The sequence below is a fragment of the Chelon labrosus genome, assembly GCF_963514085.1.
Source record: "Chelon labrosus genome assembly, chromosome: 9".
NCBI classification, from domain to species: Eukaryota; Metazoa; Chordata; class Actinopteri; order Mugiliformes; family Mugilidae; genus Chelon; species Chelon labrosus.
Genome location: NC_140359.1, coordinates 29706179 through 29732759, shown reverse-complemented (window position 1 = coordinate 29732759; position 26581 = coordinate 29706179). Strand labels below are relative to the sequence as shown.

The 26581-nt window shown below is 41.2% G+C and overlaps 1 protein-coding gene across 1 annotated transcript; it reads left to right on the top strand.

Annotated features, from left to right (window-relative positions):
* Positions 1-17784: 17784 nt before the first annotated feature.
* Positions 17785-26534, top strand: LOC311492711 (serine/threonine-protein phosphatase 2A catalytic subunit beta isoform). The gene is made up of 8 exons (XM_084551077.1): positions 17785-18223; positions 19964-20002; positions 21161-21331; positions 23426-23599; positions 23679-23768; positions 24214-24375; positions 24466-24584; positions 25779-26534. Exons 1-8 carry the CDS (start codon positions 18122-18124, stop codon positions 25849-25851), a joined length of 930 nt encoding a protein of 309 aa, XP_084407203.1. The 5' UTR covers positions 17785-18121; the 3' UTR covers positions 25852-26534.
* The last annotated feature ends 47 nt before the right edge of the window (positions 26535-26581 follow it).

Below are 26581 nucleotides of genomic sequence, written 5' to 3'. Positions count from 1 at the left end.
GTATGAACAGGAGAACTTTCTTCTGCAGTGTCTGGTACTCTAGTTGATGTGACTCTCCCAAACCAAGAATGATGTCTTTGCTTCCTTGTGCATCAACTTCCCAGCACTTGGAGTTCAGTTTTTCATCACTAGAAACAAAATAGTCCATGCAGAACTTAGACGGACCCTGGTCAGCAAGGCAGAAGTGAATACCTCCTCCATTCCAAGAGGAGTCACCACCTCTAAAATCAATGGAAGTCATTCCATCTTGTTCCTTTGTAACTGTGTAATATTTGTGATAGTCTGAGATGTTTTTAACGTATCTTCGTCCCTCCTCAATTTCGTCATAATGCCAGTCATAAAAAAAGCTCGCCACATGAATTTGAAAATGGAGGATCCCTTTATCAAAGCCTTTAATTACAGCAAGCAGTTTGTCAAGAACTCCAGCGTCCTTTGGGAGGCTGTTCAGTTCATTCTGGATGTCTGTATAAATGTCATAAATGACCATCCGGACAACTGAGAGAGCCACACTTATAGGCGCTATGAAAGGTGCCAGTTCAGGCTGAGCAAGTTCAATAACATCTAAAGAAACCATTGTCCCATCTAAGCCGTCATCGATATATCCCAGTGTGTCATTTCTCTTCAAATCTTGTGCTAAATTGTAAATCCCAAATCCGATTCCCAATATTGGTATAGCCGTCATGATGTGCTTCATTGCAGGACTTCTCATGACTCGTGCAGCAGCTCTGCCGATTCTTGTCTCTGAGGACAAAGCTTGTCGAGCAACAGCAGCCGATATCATAGGAGTCACTCCATGAAGTGACTGCAAAGTTCCCATCACACCATCTTTGATGTCTCCATGTTCAAAGGCATTAACAGCTCCCTTCATTCCCAGCATGAGGCACACTGCTCCAACTGCTGTTCCACTGTGTTCTACAAACTTGTTGACTTGGTGGGAGGACGTTGAACTGTGCATCTCCATGTCATGAACTGCTGTGTCAATGTTCCTCAACATCTTTTCATTGTAGTGTTGACTCTCTGCAGACAGTTGAGCCCTAAACTCAACAGACTTGGCTTCAGCTTCCTTGGACACAAGCTGACATACGAATTCTCCGTTTTCTATTCTGGGGGTTCCCTCCTGAATGTGAAGTCCTGCCACGTTTTCACCATATTTTGCTTTGAGCTGATCGTGGATCTCGTTAGAAACTGATGCAGACGCCCTGGAGTAGTAGGATTCAAGTCTGAGGGTATTTTCTAGTTCTGAGGCTGAAATCAAGTCTCTGTTTTTTACGTCACCGTCCTTGTGGCCTCCCAGTTCTCAGACAATGTTATAGTAGTATAGTGATAATCCTCAACTTGTTCTTTGAAGTGACTCTTACTTGATTCGTCAAATACTTTGTATTGTTCTGCAAGTTCAGCGAATTGATCCACTACATTACCACCACCAACAGTTTTCTCCCAGTCTATGAATATGTCAGATTCACGTTTTACGAGATTCTGAAGGTTTTCCATTAATTCTTCCTTGGTTGCGGGTTTGTAGTTGTTCAACTTGCTGGAACCATCTGGTGTTGTTGAGCCACTGAATCCCCGTTTGCTTGGGTCAATCCAGCTTCCTCCTCTTGCCATTGGATGCTCTTCAAATAAATAACGTTGTCCTTTCTCACGGATATTATTGTTATTGCTTTGAGTCATATCCAGTGCCATAAGAATCAGAGGAAATGTGCGGAAGTTTCTTGCAGATTCAGATATAACTGATGCAGTGAAATATGTCGTGCACCAGGCTTCAGTGGTGAGTGACGTTGGTCTGGTAGATGGATGCTCTCCACGAAACATATCTCTCACATAACGAGCATAGATTTCTCCTGGATTTTTTAGACTCTTCTTAATGTTTTCTCGTATATCTGGATATTTTTCTTTGTTGATCTGATCAGTGATACATTTCTTCACTTCTTTTGTGTTGTCTATGTTTGTTTTTCTTCCAACTGGGTACACATACAGAAATTTAGGATTAACCTTATATATCCAGTCATTGACCATCAGGTATGTTAACCTATTTTCCCCATCCTTAGCATAGTGTCGAATGATATTCCTGATATCTTTTCCTGATTTAATTTCATAACAATCATTAAGGATGTTGGTTAGTGTGTTTTGATCGTCTATCCAGTTTATTTTCACACCTTCTTTCTTTCCTATCAAAAACTCATTTGGGTTAGTGAACTTGACTTTCTCTGGTTGTGGTTGCTCTCGGTGAAACAGTCTCCGAGTCAGAGCTTCGTTTTCATAAGTGGCATGTTTTATTTTTTCAATATTTTTATAACTCATCTTCTTAAAAACATCTTTATCAATATAAGTCTTTGGTTCAATGATGTTGCGTCTGTGTTTTGACAACAGTTTATTAAACAATGAAGGAAGTTTTTTTTTACCCAGAAAGTTTCTTTCATTGGTAAAAACTGCCTCTCCTTTACTGCTGGGTTCATTTCTAATAACAACGTCTCCGTTCCTGTCAAGGATGGCCACCACTTTTTTGCTGTCGTCTTTATGTCGCCATCGTGACCCATCTGGGGAGATTTCTTTGGTGATTTTCTCTCCCGTGTGCCTGACCTGGACCACAGCGCTCCTCAGGTGCAGCTCTGTCTTGATGCCGGCCGTCTCATGGATCTCCCTTACCAAGGTTTGGACAAACTGTTTGTCTGATCCGGCCTCACAGCCCACTATGCTCGTTGTTTTGATTTTGTTGCCGACCCTGGAGGTCCTTTCAATGATTCTGGACAGGTCTTCTGGTTTGTACCCTGATAGTCTCATCTCTCCTGAGTTGTCATTTGCCCCATGGCCTACCAGGACCAGTCTACTGTCCTCTGACAGAGGTACAGGGTCACCAAGAATCAGTTTAGGTCTTTGGTTTTCATCAAGAGCATAGACAGAACTTACTGTTGGATGCTTCTCATAAAGATATTCTGCTGCCTTTCTGACCACTGGATCATCTTCTAAAATGAGGATCTGCTGGTGGACGTACTGTGTGATGTGATCAACAGGTCTTTGTGGAATTTGGTATCTAGAAACTGAGTCAGGTTGATCCATCACCTGGTAAATCTGTTGATGCTCCTGGCTGGTTTCTAAGACTGATTGGAGCCCATGGGCCATAAAAACCAGGATGAAGCTATGCTGGAATTCGGTGGTTGTGTTTCCATCAAGGGAGAAAACTGGTGCTGCTTTGAGCGAGGGCCTCAGTATCAGCGCCGCAAGTGATGAGCCAGAAAGACCAGACACAGTTTGTCCATCTTCTGAAACACTTCCAAATATTTTCATTACAGTGGAGCTGTCTGCTTCTGCTACACAGGAGTCATTGTACAGACATGCTTTGCTGACTATCACTGAGTAATGTGGATCCATGCTGTATTCCTGCTGGACTCGGTCCTTCGTTGACTTTTCTTCATCAGTCATGACCAAAAGTTTCTGGCTGTAGCTGTGAGAGATCTCTGAAGCACCAGTCAGCCAATCGTCTGTCTTTTGTTGATCAATATCTGCTAAGAAGTTGTCAAGATACTGAAATAAAAATAACAGAAAAACACTTCAAATCATCTCATGATCTCCTGAAGGTAGAATATAGCTTATATCACAGATAGGTAAGAGGAGATTAAAGTCACAAACACTCGTCCCAAAAAGTTTCGTTCAACAAAAGATTATGAAAAAATGTTTGAACTGTGTTTTAATTTCTAACAAACCTGCTTCTCACGAACGACACATGTTGGGAAACTGTCACACTCTTTTAGAGTATCCTGCCAGCTCATTGGGTTTTGGTCTGTGTCCAACCTAAAATAAGGGAAACACAGTAAATTCACTCATTCTAAGAGAAGATGGATTTTATTTTATCCTGACCTGAAACACCCTGATAGCAATGATATCATTCTGAACTCATTCAGCAACCCCTTGACTAGAACTGGACCAAGAGTTTAGAGAAATACCACAAAGGTTCTAGTAACAATAGAACCAGGCCCACTCTCCATCTGGACATGTGTAGAACCAAAGAACCCAAAGTGTTCCACGTTGGGTTCTTACCTCTTGAAAGTGAATCTGGCTACAAAATATATTGATTTCACTACAGGAGGCAACGTACACACAATTCAACCTTTGGACATTTTATTTCTCCTGGACATCATCACATTCTACCATTGTGATCATTATACAATCCAGAAGAAGATGGAGATTTCCTCCATGTTGTTCACACATGGAACTCCCCAGGGAAACCAGTCACCAAGGCATGCTACATATCAATGCTAAGCTAACTTTCACTACAAAATGGCTGTATTCTGTTTATTATCTGTAGTACCACCATTGGACCATTGGATGGAGCCAAAGGACCATGGAACTGAGGCACAGGACTCAGATTCTGTCAGGTGGTGCATACAGTAGTTGATGGAGAATCATGTGAACAAACTCTAAACATAATAAAAACAATATCAGTTGCATATCTTGTGGAGCAACGTGGATAAAGTGTATAGTTGTGTTGTATTTGTATCATTTTTACAACACTCGCTCTCCCTGAGAGATTTTTGCAGGAGTCGCAGCTTCACGGTTTCAGTTCTCCATCAGAAAGAGATGTCTGACAGCAAAGCTGGACTTTGAACTTTTTTATTGATTCACTGATGTGTTTGTGTCAACTATTCATTTTTAAATGGATGCACTTGATTGACACTTCAACAGTATCAATGTTAATGTGAACTACCTCATACAACTACACTATAGAAACCCAACAATCTCTTTAAATAGTGTGTGATATAATGACAACACATTGGCATGAATTAACTGTATATGGAGCCATGTTGTTGTTAATTCATTTAAAATAACCACAGTAGTATTGATCAGTTAAATTAATATCACACATTATCAGTGGTGGTTCATCAGGTCCAGTAAATCCTTCTCTGCTGGTCTAAATCATAATCACTGACTTACATTTTAATATTTCCCACTAATCTTATTAAATTATTCCAATAGTTTATTCTTTTCATGTCATGTCTTGTCTGTCTCTCAGCTGTGGTGCTTCTGTCAATGTAGCTTAGCATTAGAGCTTTTATCCATTACATTGTAATGATGCTGTTCCTTTAACCAATCACATTTCTCGTTGGTATTCTTAGTCCTTCTCTTCTCTGTATGTAGAGAGACGCTCCGTTTAAGCTAAGCTAGCAGTTCATGTTCATCTGTTGCTAGCTGTACAACGTTAACGTTCTGATAGCTATTTGTCGAAGCCACCACGGAGGAAGGAGGAGAGGCTATCCATTTGGTTGCAGATCTTCTTAGAAAGACATTTTCACGGCGGACTTTGAAGGAAAAGCTGGATATTGTGAGGAAAGGCCGCCCAACCCTGGAGCTAGCTAGCCTGACCCAGCCGGGGAAACTTTCAGGTCAGCAACTATGAGCGCTACCCTTGGTTGACAGGCTCTGAGGAGAACTCTAAATAGTTTCTAAAGTTCTGGTGATTAAATGAATTATATTTACATCTGTTATGTATATTTTTGTCATTTTATTTATTATGTCGACATTGATGCTTCTGCTGCTGATTTGACGTATGTGGCGCTGGTGGCTGCAGAGAGTGAGAGGAGACTTCATGAATTGTTCTAAGTGAGTTTCTTTCTTTAGTGATGACATTCATCTCTCTATATGAGATACCTGTCTACGATGCTACGTCCTGTTTTATTGTGTATCTGTATGATGTTGATGGTTTCTATAGCAGTGGAGTCATGACCATCATATTAAGACGTGTTTTAATGAGGTTGGAGATCATTGAAGGTCAAGGTGGTAAATACACAGCCCTCCACAGAATATTAGACTCTCCAGACTTTGAATCAACACATTTTCACCAGATCTGAACCAAAACACTGTGAACGTGACAGAAATATGTTCTTACCTTCCAGTGGCTCTCTGAACTCTGGCCCCATGCGTGGACGGGTCCCTGACATAAAATAGACACCTCATTAGACACCTCATTAGACACCTCATTAGACACCTCATTTATCAGTCAATACACTAAAACAAGTCCTAGAAGGTCTCAGGTTCTGTTTGATTGGGTTCTCTCTGTCTATTTCCAGGACTAGATGTGAAGATCTGTTGATGTTTTGAGTCATTTTTATAGATTTAGAATAAATTTGAAGTGTCTCTTCTTTCACTTCATGGTGTTCAGCGTAACTTTAAAAGGATAAAGCTGAGGTGAGACATCAGGAAGGCTGAGAGGAAATGTCTTCAGATTTCACCACAAACGTTCACTTTGACCCAAAGATGAACTGACTGGAGATCAAAGGTCACTGTAACCTCACACTACATGTCTGTGGTCGTAGCCGAACAAATCAAATTATAATTTTAGCAAAATGTCACACCAGCCAACAAATGAAATGATGAAGAGATTTCCCATTAATGCAAATGAGTCTCATAACGAGCAGGAAATGAAATGTCTGGTGTTTAAATGTCTACAACTGGAGGTTTATTCTATAAATTATAATTTAACAGGGATAACAATCATTCTGTACTATTGATCATATTTACAAAATGAAGGCAACTGTGCTGTGATTGGTCCTGAAGCCTTTCATGAAACATGTGTTGAGAAAGTCCTCTGAGGCGATGCAGTGCAGCGATGTCAGCATCAAGCTCCTCCCACTCATCCTCCCTCACCTCTGTAAGAGTCAAACAGGTATTTCTGACCATCACTCAGAGTTAATGATCACTTCTGTCAGCAGCAGCAGCCACTAGAGGAAGCACGTGATCTTTGAATCAGATGTAGAGACACAGACTAGTTGTGTCCTCTCCAGCTGGGGTACACCCTGGACAGGTCGCCAGTCCATCGCAGGGCTAACACAGAGACAGACAACCATTCACACTCACATTCACACTCGGAGAGAACCCACGCAGACACAGGGAGAACATGCAGACTCCACACAGAAAGGCCAGCTGGCCCATGGATTCGAACCGGTGACCTTCTTGCTGTGCTAACCACCTCGCCACTGTGCCGCCCGTGATGAAAATTATAGTGATTATTTTAATTGATGAATAATTTCAGCACAAGTGATCAAGAATGAGAATAAGAGAAGAGTGGAAGCACTGATTCATACACATACCACATATTCCTGTAGAAGGTTATCTGGATCTTCGCCCATGTAGACACAGACTCCTTTAATGAGCCACTCTTGTCCAGCATCTACATCATCACACTGAAAGGACATTTTCTAGATTAGTGTCTTAACTCAGCTCATGTGCCTTAACATCAATTGGTGTTAAAACAAACAAACAAACAAAAAAAAGGGATTCTTTAAAAAACATTTCTAGGACTGTAGGAGGCCTGCATCACATACATTAGCGATTTGCGCTGTGACTCTTTTGAGCTTTTCCCCTAGCCGTCCTCCTCTCCTTTGGAACAGCCTGGTCAGATTATCAGAGTGGAGGTCTAGCTGAGACAGGAACTTGGACTGAAGTGGTGATTCTCTTGAATTCAGCGTTGATCTGAAAAAGCACAGAGGACTCAAGGAGAATGCCACCAGCACACATAAAAGCAGAGCAGGACAGTCAAGGAGGGAGATGAAGCACAGACACATGATGTGCTATTAGGTATAACAGCAATTTGCTAGTGCACACAAGACAGTCCTTTCAACAGCCAATCCAAGATAAAAAAAAAACAACAACAACATGAGATCAGCCTTACCTCACTGACTTCAAACAAAGCAGGCCATCTTGCCGTGAAATCATCCACCATCGGTGCATCATGAACAACCTCATGTCTTCTATATGTGAAAGTCTTTTCCATCTTGAGCTTCACAGCCTCTCGGTTGTTCCTCTTCTTTACATCCAAGAGTAAAGCTTTCCGCATGGCTTCTAGACTCTCCTCAGTTTCAGCTGATGGGTATGTGGGGCAAAAATGAACTTCTGCTCTCTTTGCCTTTTTGATGCCAAAGGCTGCGCTGCGCTTTCCAACAGGTTTGTTTTTTAAAGAGTTCACTGTCACTTCTGGGCATCCCAGCTTTCTCAGTTGTGTGCGGTAGTTAGATAGTTTATATTTTAAATTTGTCTTCCATCCACCATATCCAGTACTGGATCTCTTCTCAGTTAGACATGGATGTTTCTTGATGAGACTCTGGGCTACTTGTTCCATCTCCTTATCACTAACATAGACTTTATACTGCACAATTTCCTGCACTAACCCATCAAGGATGGCTGACTTCAACTTGGGATCTGGAATGAGTACAGTGCCATTTTGAATGTAGACTAAACCTGCCTGCTGAAGTTTTAATTCTGCATCATAGGAGAATTTAGGTACATGAAACACAGCTGGCCAGGAGGACCGTGAGCTTGTAGACTCATTTGATGACAGTATATCAGTATCCACAAGGGATCCCTAACCCTCTGAAAACAAAACGGAAAAGGTACTGGTACTTTTCTGCCAGTACATTGTCTGTTATTCTACGGACACCTTCCGTCAACCTGATAACGGATAATTCCGTAGCTTTACAGGTTATTCACTGTACCTTTTACGGATGCTTCCGTCAATAAATCTGATTCCACCACAATATGTACAAATTGAGCAATTTTATTTTACAAGTTATTCAAGTGCATTTGAGGTAACAAGTAACTCTAAAAAGAACAAACAAGAGAAAAATGTCAAGTTTTCGTAAAGTGTTATGGTCAGACAGGAACTTCGGCAATCTTGGTGGTATGTGTTCTTGTTTTGCTGCTTTTTTCTTCTCCGCCTTGGGCCCTTGACCAGGAATTATTCCCTGGAAAATTCTAAGGAAAAGTAAAAGTATTTTAGTTACACATGCATTTAAATAAATTAAACTGTAATACAGAGTAACATGCGGACATGGTTGAGATGGATAAATACTCTTATACTCCAGAACTTTGAACATTACGTGAACAAACTCAAATGTATCAAAAAGAAATACACACATTTTTATAATCCCCCTCAAATGTACACAGAAGGCCTGATTAACAGATGAAGAAGCGAACAAAATAATAAGACTTCAATCTGTGGCTCCATCATACATGGCCTCTGTCAACATCAGAATCAAACCCACAACCCTAGAGTCAAGTGTCAATCACTATAAAAGCAGAACTAGTCAGAGTCGTTAGAGAGACAGTGTTTTCTGAGACGAGTGGACCAAGCAGGCCGACTGAGCCTCAGCTCTTCCTCCGCCATCAGGAGGTGATGGGCCCTGAGCAGCTAACACCTCATGGGTTAAAGTGAAGGGGCTGAATCACAACACCGTGTTTCAGTCATGTCTTATCAGTAATACACTACAACATGACAGGAATAAGAACTGCTTTAACCCACAATGCTGTGAATATTGTATCATATATGATTATATTTTTATTCATCTCTGGTGGAAAACAATAGAACAAATCCATGTAAAAAAAAAAAACATAAAATAAAAGTTGGCCTCCAGCAGGAATTGAATATAGGCTACCGCTGGGAGAAATGCTGCAAGTGATCATCTTGTCGTCCAGTAGTCATTTAATGGAATTTGGTCAGCTCAGGGCCACAATGGGGGACGTTATGTGGTCACTGACAACTTCCTGATCGACAGCAATCTTGAAATACCACCTTAAAATATGAAAAATAAAATTAATTCAAGAAAACACAATATCACATACTCTTTGACAAGACGCTAAAAGTCTACCACAGACTGACCATAGACAAGTTTTGGTAAGAACAAGTATAAAATACCTTGAAAAAGATATTAAGTAAATTTTTTCAGAATCAAAATTGTACATGCATTAAGATTTCTGAGCTTGCAAGGATCAACATCAGTCCTTTACTCTGACAGCATGAAATCAGCGCTGGCTCCATTCATTCCCCTCAGACTTTTCCTGCCAATATGGTGGCGTCAACAAAAAAAGTCACATGACGCCCGGAGCTCTATAGAGTGGGTTTCAAACCAGAGCCCCATCCGCGTGTCTCTGTACATGTGGATGTGATGAACAACAATACCAAGTTTAGTAGTAGAAGTAGTAGTAATAGTAATAATGGTACAAGTTCCAACAGAGAGAAGTAGAGAGTAGATAGCAGCATCAAGTAGGATCGCTGATGTTTAACTTAGAAGAATTTACCAGCTAGAAAAAACATACAGTAGCCTGTAACTGTAAAGGGACATCAAAAGTGAATGGAAATTAATCATTTTTTTTTTTATTGTTAAGTGTGTGATTCCTCCACCACCTACAGTAAGATTCCCAAGTCTGTGAGAAACATCCAGATAACATCCAGATAATAATCTTATGATCATTATCTGGGGTTTAATTTACCTCATTTTGGTAGAAAAAGTGATCAGTGTTTTCCTTGAAGTATCTCACAATGCCAGAGGTCAGCTTTACTGTATCGTCACCTTTCTTCATCCCTTTTGAGGCAAGGAAGTTTTGGATGTTTGTTCCTTTTCTGGAAACTTCCACTGCCAGTTTTGTTTGGACTGAAAAGCCTAGGAGGGTAGATGTGTGCTCAAACAGGTGAACAGCTTCAAAAAGGAATTGCTCACTCTTCCATTATGGTGTTTACACTGCTTCCTTTGTTGAGAATTTCATGCTGGATGGCACATGTATTGGCCATCCGTTTTTGAATAGTTGATTCCTGAAAATAGTGAGACAACAGTTAATCAAATGAATCAATTCATAATTTACTAATAATATATATTTTTTAAATATTTGATATTAATAATTATCGATTTTGTGCTTCTTGATTAGTGGAAAAGTTATCCATAGAATAATTGCCAAGATAATAACAGATGATTACAGCCCAACCTGAAGATGATGATTTTGAAGGCACTTTTCAGTTCATCTTGTTTAGAGTGTTGTCCTGGTCCATCCTCAACAGGAGGCTGCCACTGCACACATCCATAACGATCTGAATTTCTGGACTTTTTACTCCAGCTTTGTCTTGTCTTTTTTTTTTTTTTTTTTAGAAAAACAAGCAAGGTGCTTACAAGACAAGGACAAAAACAGTGTAGAACATTGAACAAAATAAACTGTGCTAGTTGTACGTGTTGTGTGGGTGGGTGGGTGGGTGAAGAGAAAAATAAATAAAGAAAGAAAAAAGAAAAAAGAAAAAAAAAGAAAGAAAGAGAAAAAAAACTCTAAATAAAAATAAATAAGTAAATAAATAAATTGCAATACTAGTAAACAAAGAGTGGAGAGGGTGACAAGAATTCAGTGCTATCTGTTACATTATATTTTGCTTAATTATAATAAGATGAATAATATCTTCCATGATAAGAATTATACAGAACCTTTATCTATTAAATAGAAAAAAGAAAAAAAAGGGGGGGAATAAATTAATTAATTAAATAAATGAATCAATAAATAACAGTTTAGGAAAAAAAACACACACACACACAAAAAACGGCTCAGTTATTCATATGTGGGGTGCTGGCGGGGTTTTGGGGAACATCCGGGACACTATAGACCCCTAAGCACATGTTTTGGAGTTGTGACCAGTATGTATAAAATGAGTCAGTCTGATTGTGTTTTAATGCTATTTGTTTTTCTGTTTCGATGTGGTCGGATAATAGGAGGAGCCACTGAGATACTGTGATTTTTGTTCTGTCCTTCCAGTTTAGGAGGATAGTCTTTTTAGCGACTGTTAAAGCGATCGATATTGGTTGTTCATACTTCAGTGGCGGTTCAACTACAGAAAGGTCTCCTAGCAGACAGATAGTTGGGGAGGCTGGAATGCTGCGACCTATACTTATTGAAAGTGTATTAATAACGTTTGTCCAAAGTTTCTGAATTGGTGGGCTCCAAATGTGTTATTCCTGCGGTTATCCATGATTGAAAACGTAATGGCTTGTTTGTAATTTGAAAATCCGGATTGTGCCACAGTGGAGTGAGTTTATTGAGGGATTTGGGATGTCCTAAAATTTGGTTGGATTTCCACCAAGCTGTCAGAGTCACTGCTATATATGGGTTTTTGAAACAGTTGTGTTTTTTGACTGATTGTGTAAGAAAGGGGAGATCTGATATTGATATTTCTTGACAGTCGTATTGTCTTGTCTTGTCTTTGAGTCTTGGTGCATCTGTGACATGCGGACAGCAAAACTATTAAATGAGGAAAACCTCCTCCCAGTCTTGGTGACCATGTGAAAAAAAAAAACATTGTTTACATGTCTGTGACACCTGCAGTGTTTCAGGAAGTCGACAGAAGAGACACAGGTAACACCACAAATGTTACACACCAACATAACATTAACTCTCTTTATGTGGGGGAAGTATTGACACAGTGCTAGCTAGCACTGCTAACGCTACTAATGCTAACGCTAGAGGTGCGATAACTCACGGACACTTCCGTCCCACCTGAGCTAAGGCAAATTTGATCATCAATTGATGTCGTGTGTAACCCATAGACATGTCTATGGTGTAACCCTCCCTGAAGTGGAGTGCGGTGGCTACCAGTGTCCGTGTCCCGCCTTCTCCTTACCCACAATGCAATGCGCAAATCCGAAAAACGGAAAAACACCTGTGATAATTAAATACGGAAAATTCCTTACTAATAATACAGTAAATTGGACCGTATTTTTACAGACATTTCTTACAATGTAGACCAATGACAGCTGGGATAGGCTCCAGCAGACCCCCCATGACCCTTCACAGGAACAAGCAGTTTCAGAATGAATCCTGTTCAACTTCTGTGACTTAACAATAGTTCTTGAAAAGCAGAAGATGTTCCCCTCAGTTGTTTAGCAACATCCTGTTTCACGTCTGGAGAATACACTATATTACCAAAAGTATTCGCTCACCCATTCAAATGATCAGAATCAGGTGTTCTAATCACTTGGCCTGGCCCCAGGTGTATAAATTCAAGCACTCAGGCATGCAGACTGTGAAACAAGACATTTGTGAAAGAATGGGCCGCTCTCAGGAGCTCAGTGAATTCCAGCGTGGAACTGTCATAGGATGCCACTTGTGCAACAAATCCAGTCGTGAAATTTCCTCGCTCCTAAATATTCCACAGTCAACTGTCAGCTCTATTATAACAAAATGGAAGCGTTTGGGAAAAACAGCAACTCAGCCACGAAGTGGTAGGCCACGTAAAGTGACGGAGAGGGGTCAGCGGATGCTGAAGCGCATAGTGCAAAGAGGTCGCCGACTTTCTGCACAGTCAATTGCTACAGAGCTACAAACTTCATGTGACCTTCAGATTAGCCCAAGTACAGTACGCAGAGAGCTTCATGGAATGGGTTTCCATGGCCGAGCAGCTGCAGCCAAGCCACACATCACCAAGTGCAATGCAAGGCGTCGGATGCAATGGTGTAAAGCACGCCGCCACTGGCCTCTAGAGCAGTGGAGACGCGTTCTCTGGAGTGATGAATCACGCTTTTCCATCTGGCAATCTGATGGACGAGTCTGGGTTTGGAGGTTGCCAGGAGAACGGTACATTTCAGATTGCATTGTGCCAACTGTGAAATTTGGTGGAGGAGGAATTATGGTATGGGGTTGTTTTTCAGGAGCTGGGCTTGGCCCCTTAGTTCCAGTGAAAGGAACATTGAATGCTTCAGGATACCAAAACATTTTGGACAATTCCATGCTCCCAACCTTGTGGGAACAGTTTGGAGCGGGCCCCTTCCTCTTCCAACATGACTGTGCACCAGTGCACAAAGCAAGGTCCATAAAGACGTGGATGACAGAGTCTGGTGTGGATGAACTTGACTGGCCTGCACAGAGTCCTGACCTGAACCCGATAGAACACCTTTGGGATGAATTAGAGCGGAGACTGAGAGCCAGGCCTTCTCGACCAACATCAGTGTGTGACCTCACCAATGCGCTTTTGGAAGAATGGTCAAAAATTCCTATAAACACTCTCCTCAACCTTGTGGACAGTCTTCCCAGAAGAGTTGAAGCTGTAATAGCTGCAAAAGGTGGACCGACATCATATTGAATTCTATGAGTTAGGAATGGGATGGCACTTCAGTTCATAGAATGAGTAAAGGCAGGTGAGCGAATACTTTTGGTAATATAGTGTATCTTTTTATGGAGCATCTAGACTTTCTTCCTCTTCCTCAGACTCATGAACTGCAATCCCAAAAATAACTGACTGCAACACCACCCTGCATGGTTCCTGCAACCATCAACTCTCAGTCAGCTGCTATTTCCTATCTGTACTCACACTGCAGCATTTATCTTTTTATTCTCATATTGTTGCCGCTCTCTTAATATCTGATGTTTTCTCCATGAGTCGTTTCTTTTTAGCACAAAACTGCTGAACATCCAAACTAAGAGAAGGAGCAGGGTTCACCCCACGGCTATGGATTCATGACTGGTTGACTGGTGACCTGTCTTTCAATAAATGAACCCACAAGGAGTGAAACAAACTAAACAGAGAGCGGTTAAAATATTTGATGTTTTGTAAATGGACAGACGTACAGAGTGTTATATCCAGGAGGTCACTGATGTACAGAGCTGCTTTAAAGGTTAAATGTCCTTCAGAGTTTTCTACAGTTCTGCATAAAAATGACTCAAATCATCATCAGATATTCACAGGGTTAGCCCTAACCCTAACCTTAACCCTAAGTCAAAGGAGACAAAGATAGAACTCGATCAGATTCATGACACAGAAATATTATAGTTATTTATTCAAAGGAAATAATCATGTGTTCATATCATGTCCTCATTCTTTCCAGTATCTGCTGTGACCTCCTTGTAACTAAATGTTTCTGGTAACTTAAGACAACTTAACATCAACTATTTTCCCTTCAGAATTAGATGTTGTCCATTAGAAATCCCAGATCTCAGTCCAGGTCTCCTCAGATAACTCAATTCCTGCTTCCCTCTCCCATTTTTCTTTAATGTATAAAGTGTTGTTATTGCTGGCAAGGGATAAAGCAGTGTTTAGCCCGGAGATAGAGTCTGATGGGGTCATTGAGATGACAGAGTTTATAACACGCTGGAACTCTGACTCAGCCACCGACAAATCTACTAATTACATTCATGTTCAATATATGATCGCAATTGGAAATATCTAAGTCACATCGCTGTAAGCCATGCTTTTTTTTTTCAGATGTCCTGACATTTTCTTTTAGAGTTCACTGGTAGAATTCAGAATTCATTGGTCCATCAATGAGGACAAGCCGTCCTGGTCCAGATGCAGCAGAACAGGCCCAAACCAGGACATTAGCACCCCCATGTTTGATGGAGGGATGAGGTTCTGATGCTGGAATGATGCAGTGTTGTTTCATCTCATTTAAACCAAACTATTCTACTTTGGTCTCATCTGTCCACTAAACATTGTCCCAATAGTCTTCTGTCTTGTCCACATGATGTTTAGAAATGTTCTTCTTGGAGAGCAGTGTCTTTGTCCATCACACCATGGTTGTTCAGTGGATTCATCAACATTAACATCAGCCAATGAGAGAGAGGCCTTTAGCTGCTTAGAAGTTCCCCTGGGTTCCTTTGGGACCTCTCAGACTATTATGGAGTGATCTTTGTTGGTGGACCACTCCTGTGGAGGGGAACAGTCGTCTTCAGTCTGTCTGACTGTGGATTATTTGTGGGTTCCAAACTCTTTAGAGATGGTTCTGGAACCTTTTCCAGCCTGATGAGCAACAACAACTCTTTCTCTGAGCTCCTCAGAAAGCTCCTTTGTCCACAAACATGTGTTGTGAAGATCAGACTGAGACAAATCCCTGATTTATTGAAACTAAACCAGGAACTGAACCACACCTGAGTCTCATTACATTGATGGAAACACTTCTGAACACATGGAGGAGCTCCTCTCTGATATGTAATATTGGTGTATTTTAGTCTAATATCACTTTAAGAACTTGAGTGATAATAGAAAATTCTGAAGGAAGCAAAAAGTATTTGCAGCTCTGTATGTCATCAGATCAGTGGATCTGTGAAACTGACTCAACAGCTCTGGAAACTTAATTAAAACCAATGAAAGCTGCTGTGTCTGTGTTCAACTCCCTCATGGTGCAGGTATTATTCCTGTGGCATCAAGGCCACTTAATATCTTTCTGGGACATGTTGGGAGTATCTGACTCCCCCGCTCCAACCTCCTACAGCCTCTAGCAGCAGCGTCCTGATAACCCTGTTGCTAAGGTGCCCTCTAGTGACGGGGTCGGGTACAACAACATGTCGACCTGGGCCCGTATTCCTAAAGATTCTTATCAAAGATTTGCTCCTAGTGGCCAAACTCTAAGAACATTCCTAGAATCATGATGTTTTCTAAGAGTAGATCAGAGTAAAGATAAAAGGTATTCCTAAAGAATCTCAGCTCTTCTGAGATCTCCTAAGGTGAGATCTGTTAAGACCAGGGAGGAGGACTTTTAGGAGGCTTAGGAGTTTCCAGTAGGGTCAGCCACACCTCCTCACTAAGATAAGAGTTTCTGTCCATTCCTTGCTCAGAGTTCTCTGAGAATTTTCTGGAATCACTCCTAAGATAAGACTCCTAGCTAGGAATGTTTAGGCTAAGTTAGGAGCTCTCTGAGAGGATTCTAGGAATCTGTAGGAATACGGGCCCCAGTTCCTGGACCAGGATGATCTCCACAGCCTGAACTCTAGTCCACTTGTTTGGACTGCACCCAGAAACTGGTCAGTGTTTCTCAGATGTGTGTGTGTTTTATTTCCAGATTACATTCAGTGAAGGGAATATTCCTGAACCTCTCAAAATGTTTTATCTTTGTCAGGATTTAGTTCTACCACATAATGGAATAGCTTTTCCCATTTGGTACAGACGTGTTCCTCTTTAAATAAATAACTGAACTGCTCTGTTGTAACCACTCTTCCTTGTGTCCTCTTATCCACGTTTGATTTGTTCCCTTCACTGTGACTTTATTTATTTTGCTCAGTCCAGGAGCATAGACTGGTTTCATCGCTCAGCTGGCTCCTCTGTTTACAGTGATATTCAACCTCTCACTCAGACAGTGTGTGATCCCTACCTGCTTTAAGAAGTCCATAATAGTCCCTGATTGAGACATTCATCACCTCCACCCTGCCCACCACCCTGGACCCGTTACAGCTCGGGTACCGGCCGGACAGATCCACAGACAAGTTTACAGTTATGTTTTTATTTTATTCTTTTTTCTTTCTCAGTTATACATTTGTACTGATATTTTTTTACCTTGTGTGCTGTGTGGAATTACTACTGGCTGCAGGTACTAAAATACATTTCACAGTTCATTGTACTATGTGTAACTGAACGTGATGCTCATCGCCCAACTCACATCACTGAGACTTCAGATCTAACAGGATACTATATTTTATGAGTATAGATTGAGATTTAGTTTATTTTATCTTATTTTTATTTTTACTTTTCTTCACTTATTTAAGTTCATGTGTTTATGTACAAGAGTGTAAAGTTACCAGAGTCATATTCCCTGTATGTGCACATACTTGGTCATTAAAGCTGATTCTGATTCTGGCCGACATGTAAAACAGAATCCCACGCTGCAAACTTAATTTAGGCTGCTGTGATTTTGTTTTATTATGGGATTAGTGTGAAAATGTATTATACAGTATAGTATAGTTCACTGTGTGGCCAAGGGGGTTGTGCAATATTTAAGCTATTTCCTGTTTATTTGTATCAGAATCAGAAAATACTTTTTTGCCAAGCATGTTTGTACATAAATATGAACAGCAGTCGAGGCCAACGTGTCCCTGCAGGGACAATAAAGTATTTAAAAGTGATTCACAGAATGTCTAGATAATATTTATACATAAATAAAACACTAGTTCTTCCTTTTCCTGAGTTACCCTCTCACGTTGCAGTTCACCGTCTGTCCATGCGATGTCGCTGCTGTGCCGAGTCTGCGCGCTGCTGAAATGCCCGGATGTTATTGTAGCTAGCTCTCTTTAGCAAATCGGCTAGCCGCTGCGACGCCGCTGCCTTCTGCCGCTCCGGTCTGCCGCATCGGGGACTTTCGACCCTTCTGACTCCCCCGGCCAATATAACCCGGTTTTTAACGTCGGTAACTCAACATTAGTGATTTATCATGATAGAAGTTGACTGAACTGCTCGTTGATTTGACGTCTTATCGTTGATTTTCCAACCGGTTTGGCGGGACTAGATCGGGGTTAACAATACGACGAGCTAAAGGCTAAAGCAGCTAGCGCTGAGACACACAGGCCAGTTTGTTTTTTCAGGTAGCTAACACAGCTAGCTTAGCGAGCTACCGCGGCTGTCATGGAAGACAAATCTTTTACTAAAGAACTAGACCAATGGATCGAACAGCTAAATGAGTGTAAGCAGCTATCGGAAAACCAAGTCAGGACACTCTGCGAGAAGGTGAGTTGCTCATCTTATTATTTTTATTCTGACTCGAATCGGCCTCGTTTTCAGTGTGGCCTTGGCTTCGAATGCGGCTCCGGCTAATTTCTGGAATGAGGGCAACGACAAGGCGGCTAATTTCGCCCCCGTTTTCGACCAGTCATCTCGAGGATTGTAGATGATTCACAGATAAAATACACATTTAGAATAATTATTTAGTTAGTGTTTTCTTTGTTCGAGCCTAAAAAAAACTCCAAACACGAACGGTTGTCTGAAAACCGTCGATTAAAGACACGGAGGCCGAAAATTCGCATCTTTTCCACCGTGGCCAGTAGATAGACGCAGCCCGTTATTATGCCCATTTATTAACCTGCATCTTGCGCACAGACCAGGACTTAGCCTGAGCCTGAGCCGGTGTCTGAGGTGGGTTTTAATGGTCGTTCCTGTATTTGTGGCTCCTCCTGTGGGTCTGTGTTCTGATTTGCACCGCGCCCTGTCTGTATCGATCACATATGATTGCATAAAGCTGCCGAGGCTCCCAGGCTTTAGACGGGTTTATGCACCATTTAAAAACATCTGGTTCGGTGTCTTTTTATTTTATTTATTTATTACTGCATCATCCACCGCAGATAGGATCAAACCCAGATTATAACACAGGACTGGAGGCTGTGTTATAATCTGGAGGCTGAGACTGAAGCGGGGTTTGTTCAGTAATCTGAAGCAGCAGACCTGCAAACAAAACGAGTTAAATTAAATATGTGACCTGATGATTAATGAGCTCAGAGTCTGAAGGCAGAGACATTAAAACATGAACAGGACAAGGTCAACATCTGATCATCAAGCTTCAGTTTAATGTGTTTGTAGAACATGTTTACACTGGAATTAAAGTAATTACTTTATAATTAATGTGCTTTTATGGACTGTATTTATCTTGTATGTATTTTATATTTAAACATATTAAAGCAGAAGTTGAGTGTGATTTATTGTGTTTGAAGTAATCACCTCATGTTTATAGGAAGTCTAATTAAACCTGTTTCTGGAACTATCACCTAAATATAATCTAAACATGTGCTTGTTCAGTCCAACGTTTATTCAGTGAAATTAATATAATTTTAGTTTGTTATCACTGACGTGCATGAAACAGGTCCATTGAGATGTTTTCACGTTGGTCACATTTCTGTTTTTCCCGTTTAACAGTGAAGTCTGAATGAACAGCTGTTAATTACGACTCTGTTGATTCAGACTTTATCATCATTTACCTGTAGAAAGGTTCTTATAGTTTAATGTCGTTGTAGAGCTCAGTGCTAATCTGCTGGTGTTTTTATGGATTGTATAATGTGCACAATAGTAGAACCTGACGACGTTCAGGCTAAATAAAACGTCCAGTTTTATACATGCTAACAAACATTCTCTCCTGTTGTATAATCAGTCGTGTTTTATTACCAGATTCCATTTCAGGGGTAAAAAGCTAGTTAGCATCAACGAGCTAAGCTACAGGAGCTAAGAGCCTTGAAGCAGAGCTGATCCTGCCACGGTGTGGAGCCAGCTAGCATACTTTCAGTTTCTTTAACGTAGCTTAGAGGCAGATAAATAAATAAATAAATAAATAAATAACTAAATAGATCAGGACGTCTCCAGAGAATACTGTCCTTCCTGAACCTGTCACACCTTTAACCTCCAGTCTGTGAGAGAGCTACTGTTTTATTTCTGTCTGCTCACATGATCTCTGTGGTTTAAAAACCTTGTTTGTGTCCACAGGCCAAGGAGATCCTGACCAAGGAGTCCAACGTTCAGGAGGTGAGGTTCCCTTCAAACCCTTCTTCACCTGTGTCCATTAAACACGTCTGGTGCTTTGGGTTTTATTTAGTTTGAAGTGATTTAGAGGCTGATTGTGTTTTGGAAACAGTTTGACTTTATTGTGGTTGAATATTCAGGTTTGGAGACGTCTTCTGGTGTCTCAGCTGGAAAATATGTTTTACTGATGAAAATTTAAAGAACAGTTGGGCTTTCCTCTTCCCAAAGGAAATACAGGAGGGAAAAAGGAAGGTAGGAAGGAGGAAAAGAAGGGAGGGAAGGAGGTATGAAGATGGTAAGAAAGAAGGAATTTATTGAGGAAGGAAGGAAAGAAAGAAAGAACAAAGGCAGAAAGAGGACGGGATGGAATCAGTCTTCCTCATTTTTTCTTTGTTGGATTCATTTTCTTTTCAAACACATTAAACATTAACAACAATCAGAGACTCGTCGGCAGCTGGAAGCTCAGTCAGCACACGTATGTGAACTTCCTGTCTGGATGTATTTCTGCTATTTATATAACACATGTCTTAAATGTCTGAGGACACCAACAACGCCGTCTTTCAGTCTTTCAGTGTCCCTCCCCGTGGCGTCTTTGCCGCCTCTTCAGCCCGAACAATGTCACACCTTGTTTACACTACAAACCCGGTCTCAGCTGAGACGGAGGCTCACGCTCTGTCCTGAAGGCCTCAGGGTTTTATAGAAACTCTTCCTACTGAGCATTAGTTGGTCGGCTGGGACGAAGGCAGCGCGTCCTCTTCCTCACTGAAGATAACGTGTCAGGTGTTTGTTTGTTTTATTCACCTCCTCGTTCCTGTTGGAGGATGTGGAAATTATTTGAGGAAATTGCGTCGTGTTTATTTTCTTAACTTCCTGGTTCAGTTTTCTGTTGAACCACGCGCCGTTTATTTAGTATTCAGTCCGACACATGTCAGGTTCAGGTTTCTGCTGCCGGTCGTGAGTCTGATCTGTTTTCTGAGGCCGACGTCTGAAAGTCAAAAATATAAAGTGATGATTTAACAACTAGCAGAAAGTTTCCCAAACGTTTTGTTTCTAAAATCATCTTGTGACCCTTCAAACATTTGCTTCCTGAGTGTGATCTGTATTTATCAGTATTGAGGTGTTGGTGGTGACCCTGTGGTGTTTTGACCCCGCCCCCTTCAGGTGCGATGCCCAGTGACGGTGTGCGGCGACGTCCACGGTCAGTTCCACGACCTGATGGAGCTGTTTAAGATCGGAGGCAAGTCTCCCGACACCAACTACCTGTTCATGGGAGACTACGTCGACAGAGGCTACTACTCCGTGGAGACGGTCACGCTGCTCGTCACGTTAAAGGTAAACCCTCCTCCTCCTCCTCATCCTCCTCCTCCTCCTCCTCCTCCTCCTCCTCGTCTGTCGGCGCGGAACGAGAAAAGTCTGAACGTAGAAGTCTTAGATGTGACGGTCATGATGGTTTGACACCAGGGAGCACTACGTCATATTATAGAAAACAGTGTGTGGCATGTCTCTAATAGGGTTTAAAACTTTAAAAACAAATGTCCAAGTGGATTTTATTAAAAATGTTAAAAAATAAGAGCCTTATTAAATATATGGGACGGTCAGAATGGAGTACAACATCACCCACAATCCACTCAGTGTCTCAGAGTGTCATCAAATCTAAAAACAACTGACACTTAATGCTATTTATATAGTTTTATTATCCTCTCCGGTCATTTTGATCCTGTCCACTTGATTCTCCATCAGTTATGCATCACATGGTGACTTGGGGGCTTCATCTTTATATGAAAGTTACAAAATCAAATCATAAATTCTTCACATGAATGTTTTGAAAACACATTTCCTCTCGTTAGAAATCATCTGATTGAGTAAAGAGGTTAATCCTTTAGTCCAGAACATGACAGAAGCTGTAGTATATGTAAGGTTTGTCAACTAGAGAAAAATATTGATCTCTGCATCCAACGACATTAGATTAAAATAAAAACAAATCTTTAAATGAATTAAATCAGGAAGGTGGTAGTGATACCCAGACCTAATGGTGACAGACTGTGAGCCCTGTGCCTCCATTTAACAGACACATGGTGGTACTACAGATAATAAGGTTAGCTTAGCATTGCTATGTAGCATGCCTTGGTGACTGGTTCCCCTGGGGAGTTCCATGTGTGAACAACATGGAGGAAATCTCCATCTTCTTCTGGATTGTATAATGATCACAATGGTAGAATGTGATGATGTCCAGGAGAAATAAAATGTCCAGAGGTTGAATTGTGTGTACGTTGCCTCCTGTAGTGGAATCAGGAGGATTCTGTAGCCAGATTCACTTTCAAGAGGTAAAAACCCAACGTGGAACACGTTGGGTTCTTTGGTTCTCCACATGTCCACATGGAGAGTGGGCCTGGTTCTATTGTTACTAGAACCTTTGTGGTATTTCTCTAAACTCTTGGTCCAGTTCTAGTCAAGGGGTTGCTGAATGAGTTCAGAATGATATCATTGCTATCAGGGTGTTTTCTACTCTCTGATCTAGAAGATGTTTTAGTTCATCACTAAGTTTTGAAGCTGTTTTTTTATTCCAGGTTAAAATCAGTGTCTGAGCAGAGACATCAACAGGAGTCGACGTGTTTAGTTTTATTGTTTTATAAACCGGTTTGTAAAAACCACGACGCAGCGACGTTTGAGCTGACGGAGCAGAACGAAGCGACATCCAACAGATGATGATTCAGAGGCAGCTGGTGCAGCAGTTACAGGAAGTTATCGGTTAATTTAAATAAGACAAAATATAAACCTATGGACATTATAAAGAAACAACAATGAATGAGAAGTCTGCAGTAAAGTAAGAACACACTGAGCAGCTGTAAGTCATAGTTCATTAATACACAGGATACAAGACAATAATTAATATAAGTCTGTGTTTGTGTGTTAGCATTAGCTGCTCGTCAGTTTGTAATCAGCTGATTCTGGGAAGTATTTCAGTTGTTAACGTCGGCTCCTTTTACAGGATATTATTTCCACACATGTAACTGAATCACCTCCCTGCTTCCTGTAAACGTGTAACCTGACCTGAGATCAGTTTATTTACTCTTTATTTCTCTTTTAAATCATGTCAGCTGCCATGTTCGGTTAAAATAAGAGTTTTATTTAGGAGGAGAGAAAAGAGGAGGAAGAGGAGAAGAGTAAATGGAGAGAGTGTGTTCTCCTCCATGTTGGTGTCTCGTCCTGAATCGATGGAGTAGAAGATGAACTGATGAACAGGTTGTTTAGATGTTAGAGGCTGAGACTAGAGCTGAGTGGAGAAATAGTTTATTAAAAAGGTTGATTTAAATATGTGTGTGTAGAGTAAGCATCACTCCCTCTTCGTCCTTTTCTTCTCCTCCTCTAAATAAAACCTAATCTTCGCTGCCTCCTCATCTCCTTCCTTCGTCTGTTGTGGTTCAGGTTCGTTTCCAGGAGCGAATCACCATCCTCCGAGGGAACCACGAGTCGCGGCAGATCACACAGGTCTACGGCTTCTACGACGAGTGTCTGAGGAAGTACGGCAACGCCAACGTCTGGAAGTACTTCACAGACCTGTTTGACTACCTGCCGCTCACCGCGCTGGTCGACGGACAGGTAGGAGGGGCAGGTGGACCATGGTGGGGGGGGCTGGTGGGGCTGATGGTTGACTCTTTGTTTGTTTCCTCCTCCTCAGATCTTCTGTCTCCACGGAGGTCTGTCTCCCTCCATAGACACTCTGGATCACATACGAGCTCTGGACCGTCTCCAAGAAGTCCCACATGAGGTAAAAACACAACGACCGCTTTATTAAGGATGTTAAAACCATCCTGAGATCAGAGCAGGGACTCAACCGTTTCCATGGAAACGATGTGATCAGATACATGAGTTCACATTCAGAACATCAGCCACTGTAGAGGAGCATCACATCTACTGGAAATAGAACAGCAGAAGAAGAGGAGGGGGGGAGGATGAGAAGGAATAAAAGGAGGAGGAGGAGGAGGAGGAGTAGTAGTCTCTCGTCCTGAATGTGTAGAGTCTTAGAAGACGACCCAGATGTCTCCTTGTCTCCATCGTCTCTGTCCACATTGATTCCATCTTGGTTCATCTTGTTTGTCCACCTCCATGTTTCTGTCCCTCACCTGATGTTGATTAGTGAAGCTTACCGTGGAGGAGGTTTTAGTCTGATGATTAGCGGAGGGTCTAGACTCTGTCCTGGTTCTGTCTCCCAGGGCCCCATGTGTGACCTGCTGTGGTCGGACCCTGATGACCGTGGTGGGTGGGGGATCTCCCCCCGAGGTGCCGGCTACACCTTCGGACAGGACATCTCTGAAACCTTCAACCACGCCAACGGCCTCACCCTGGTGTCTCGTGCCCATCAGCTGGTCATGGAGGTGAGACTCTGGCGGACACGTCTCCTGAAGGTGACTCTCGTCTGAAGCCCGGTTCTGTTCTGACCCGATCACGTGTTTCTCTTCCTCCAGGGCTACAACTGGGGCCACGACAAGAACGTGGTGACCATCTTCAGTGCTCCAAACTACTGCTACCGCTGTGGAAACCAGGCGGCCATCATGGAACTGGACGACACTCTGAAATACTCTTTGTGAGTATCACAGCTCCTCTGATCACAGGATGTAATGTCCAGTTAAATCTCAGGCTTCAGTTTAAACATTAAAATGACAAAAATGATCAGCTCTTATTTTGAAAGGACTCAGACACATAAAAAGTGTTATGAAATATCCTGTTCTAATATTTTATGAAGAGTTCAGGGTGTCACTGAGTCACGGAGCTACAGCTAGTTTATCTGAAGACAATAATATATAATCTATATATATATTTAATGTTTTATTGTGAAAGGGGGTCTTTTACTTTGAAAATGCAAACATTTGATGATGTCACACGTCCATTAAATCCTCTCTACCTTCTTTTCCATATGACACTGAGAACTTTATTTACATTTAGGACGAATATCTCTATATAGTTTATATTATTTATTTTAAACCATTTATAATGTGATGAGTTTTAATTTGTTATACGTCAGCTGTGTGTTTACATGCTTTTATTTACATTTGAAAAGGAAAAACATTAATTTAATTTATCTTTAATAATATCAGACACGTTTCAGATGATAAAGAATAAATTCTTTCTAGTAAATAATAAATTGTAGAAACTTTACAGACGAAAACAAACACTGATAAAGTACATTGTTTACAGAATAGGCTTAAAATGATTTTAATTTTACAACTTAAACATTAAACTAAACATTTTTAATAAGAATTAGTTGGATTTCTTATAAAATAAGGAAATAAAATACAATTTTCTGGCACTACCTGGCTTTATTTCTTATTTAAAATAAATTATTTTAACATTTGTTTATGTTTAATCATGTTTAGGTAATAATTCATGCAGTACAGGGTTAAATAGTTTAATTTTATCCATAATCTCTTTAGATTTCTTTATATAAACACTGTTTAGACGGGAACACTCTGGTTCTCTGTAAATCATGACATTATTTAATCATATTTCTTGAGTTTAATTGATGCAGTAGAACGTAGAACAGACACAATGAGTCTCAGTTGTGTCGTAGGAAGAACAACAGTTAGAGGACAGGTGCCCCGTGCTTCATGGGACGTCCCACCAGCAGCCTCAGTCCACAGCATCACGACCGAGGGCTGGTCCAGAGCGAAGCTTTTAGACACTATTAAATGATGCCGTGTGGTCGTTACCGTGACAACCACTGTTGAGCCGCCATCTTGTCGTTAAGTTGTCTCTAACGAACCCTCTCCTTCCTCCACAGCCTTCAGTTTGACCCCGCCCCCCGCCGCGGCGAGCCCCACGTGACCAGACGCACTCCCGACTACTTCCTGTGAATGTCCAAAGCATCCCCTGTCAATCATCCACCAAGCTCCGCCCACCCCCTCTTCTTCTTCCTCCTCCTCCTTCCCCCCCCCCCACCTCCTCCTCCTCCTCTCTTCATTTTGGATGGAAAGAAGATATTAATAATAACAATAAAGATAAACACTGTACCAGGGAGATAGAGAAACCGATTGGCTGATGAATTCCAGATTTTAATAAAAAGAGAGAAACTTAAAGAGCGGCCCCCTCTACAGTCGTGTTTTCAGTATGCTGTCATTAATGCTGTGCTTTCTGGGAAAAACCAACAACTATGTTCTGTTTTCTTTTTGTTTCTTACATGTTTGAAAACCAGATAATAAAACTACCGACGTGGACCAAATGTGCCATATTCTGATCCTTTACCACAACCTTTTTCTTTGTCTTGTTTTCTTTTATAAACATCAACGCTATAACCCCCCCCCCACCACCACCAACACAACACACATCTGTGCTTTTCTTTTCTTTTTCTGTTGCAAGATAATTTTAAAAAAGACGAGTAAAAATAAAATGAAAAATAAAAAAAAATCTGCTTTAAGTAGTACAGCTGTGAGTCTTAGCTGTCCAGGCTGCAGCCGGTGGTCATCTCAGCAAGTATATTACTGTAATTTGAATAAAGACAACAGACGTATAAAATAAAATGTCCTATTGACGAACCACGGGATGATTCTGTGTCTTTTCTTTAGCATCGTTCAAACTTTACAATAA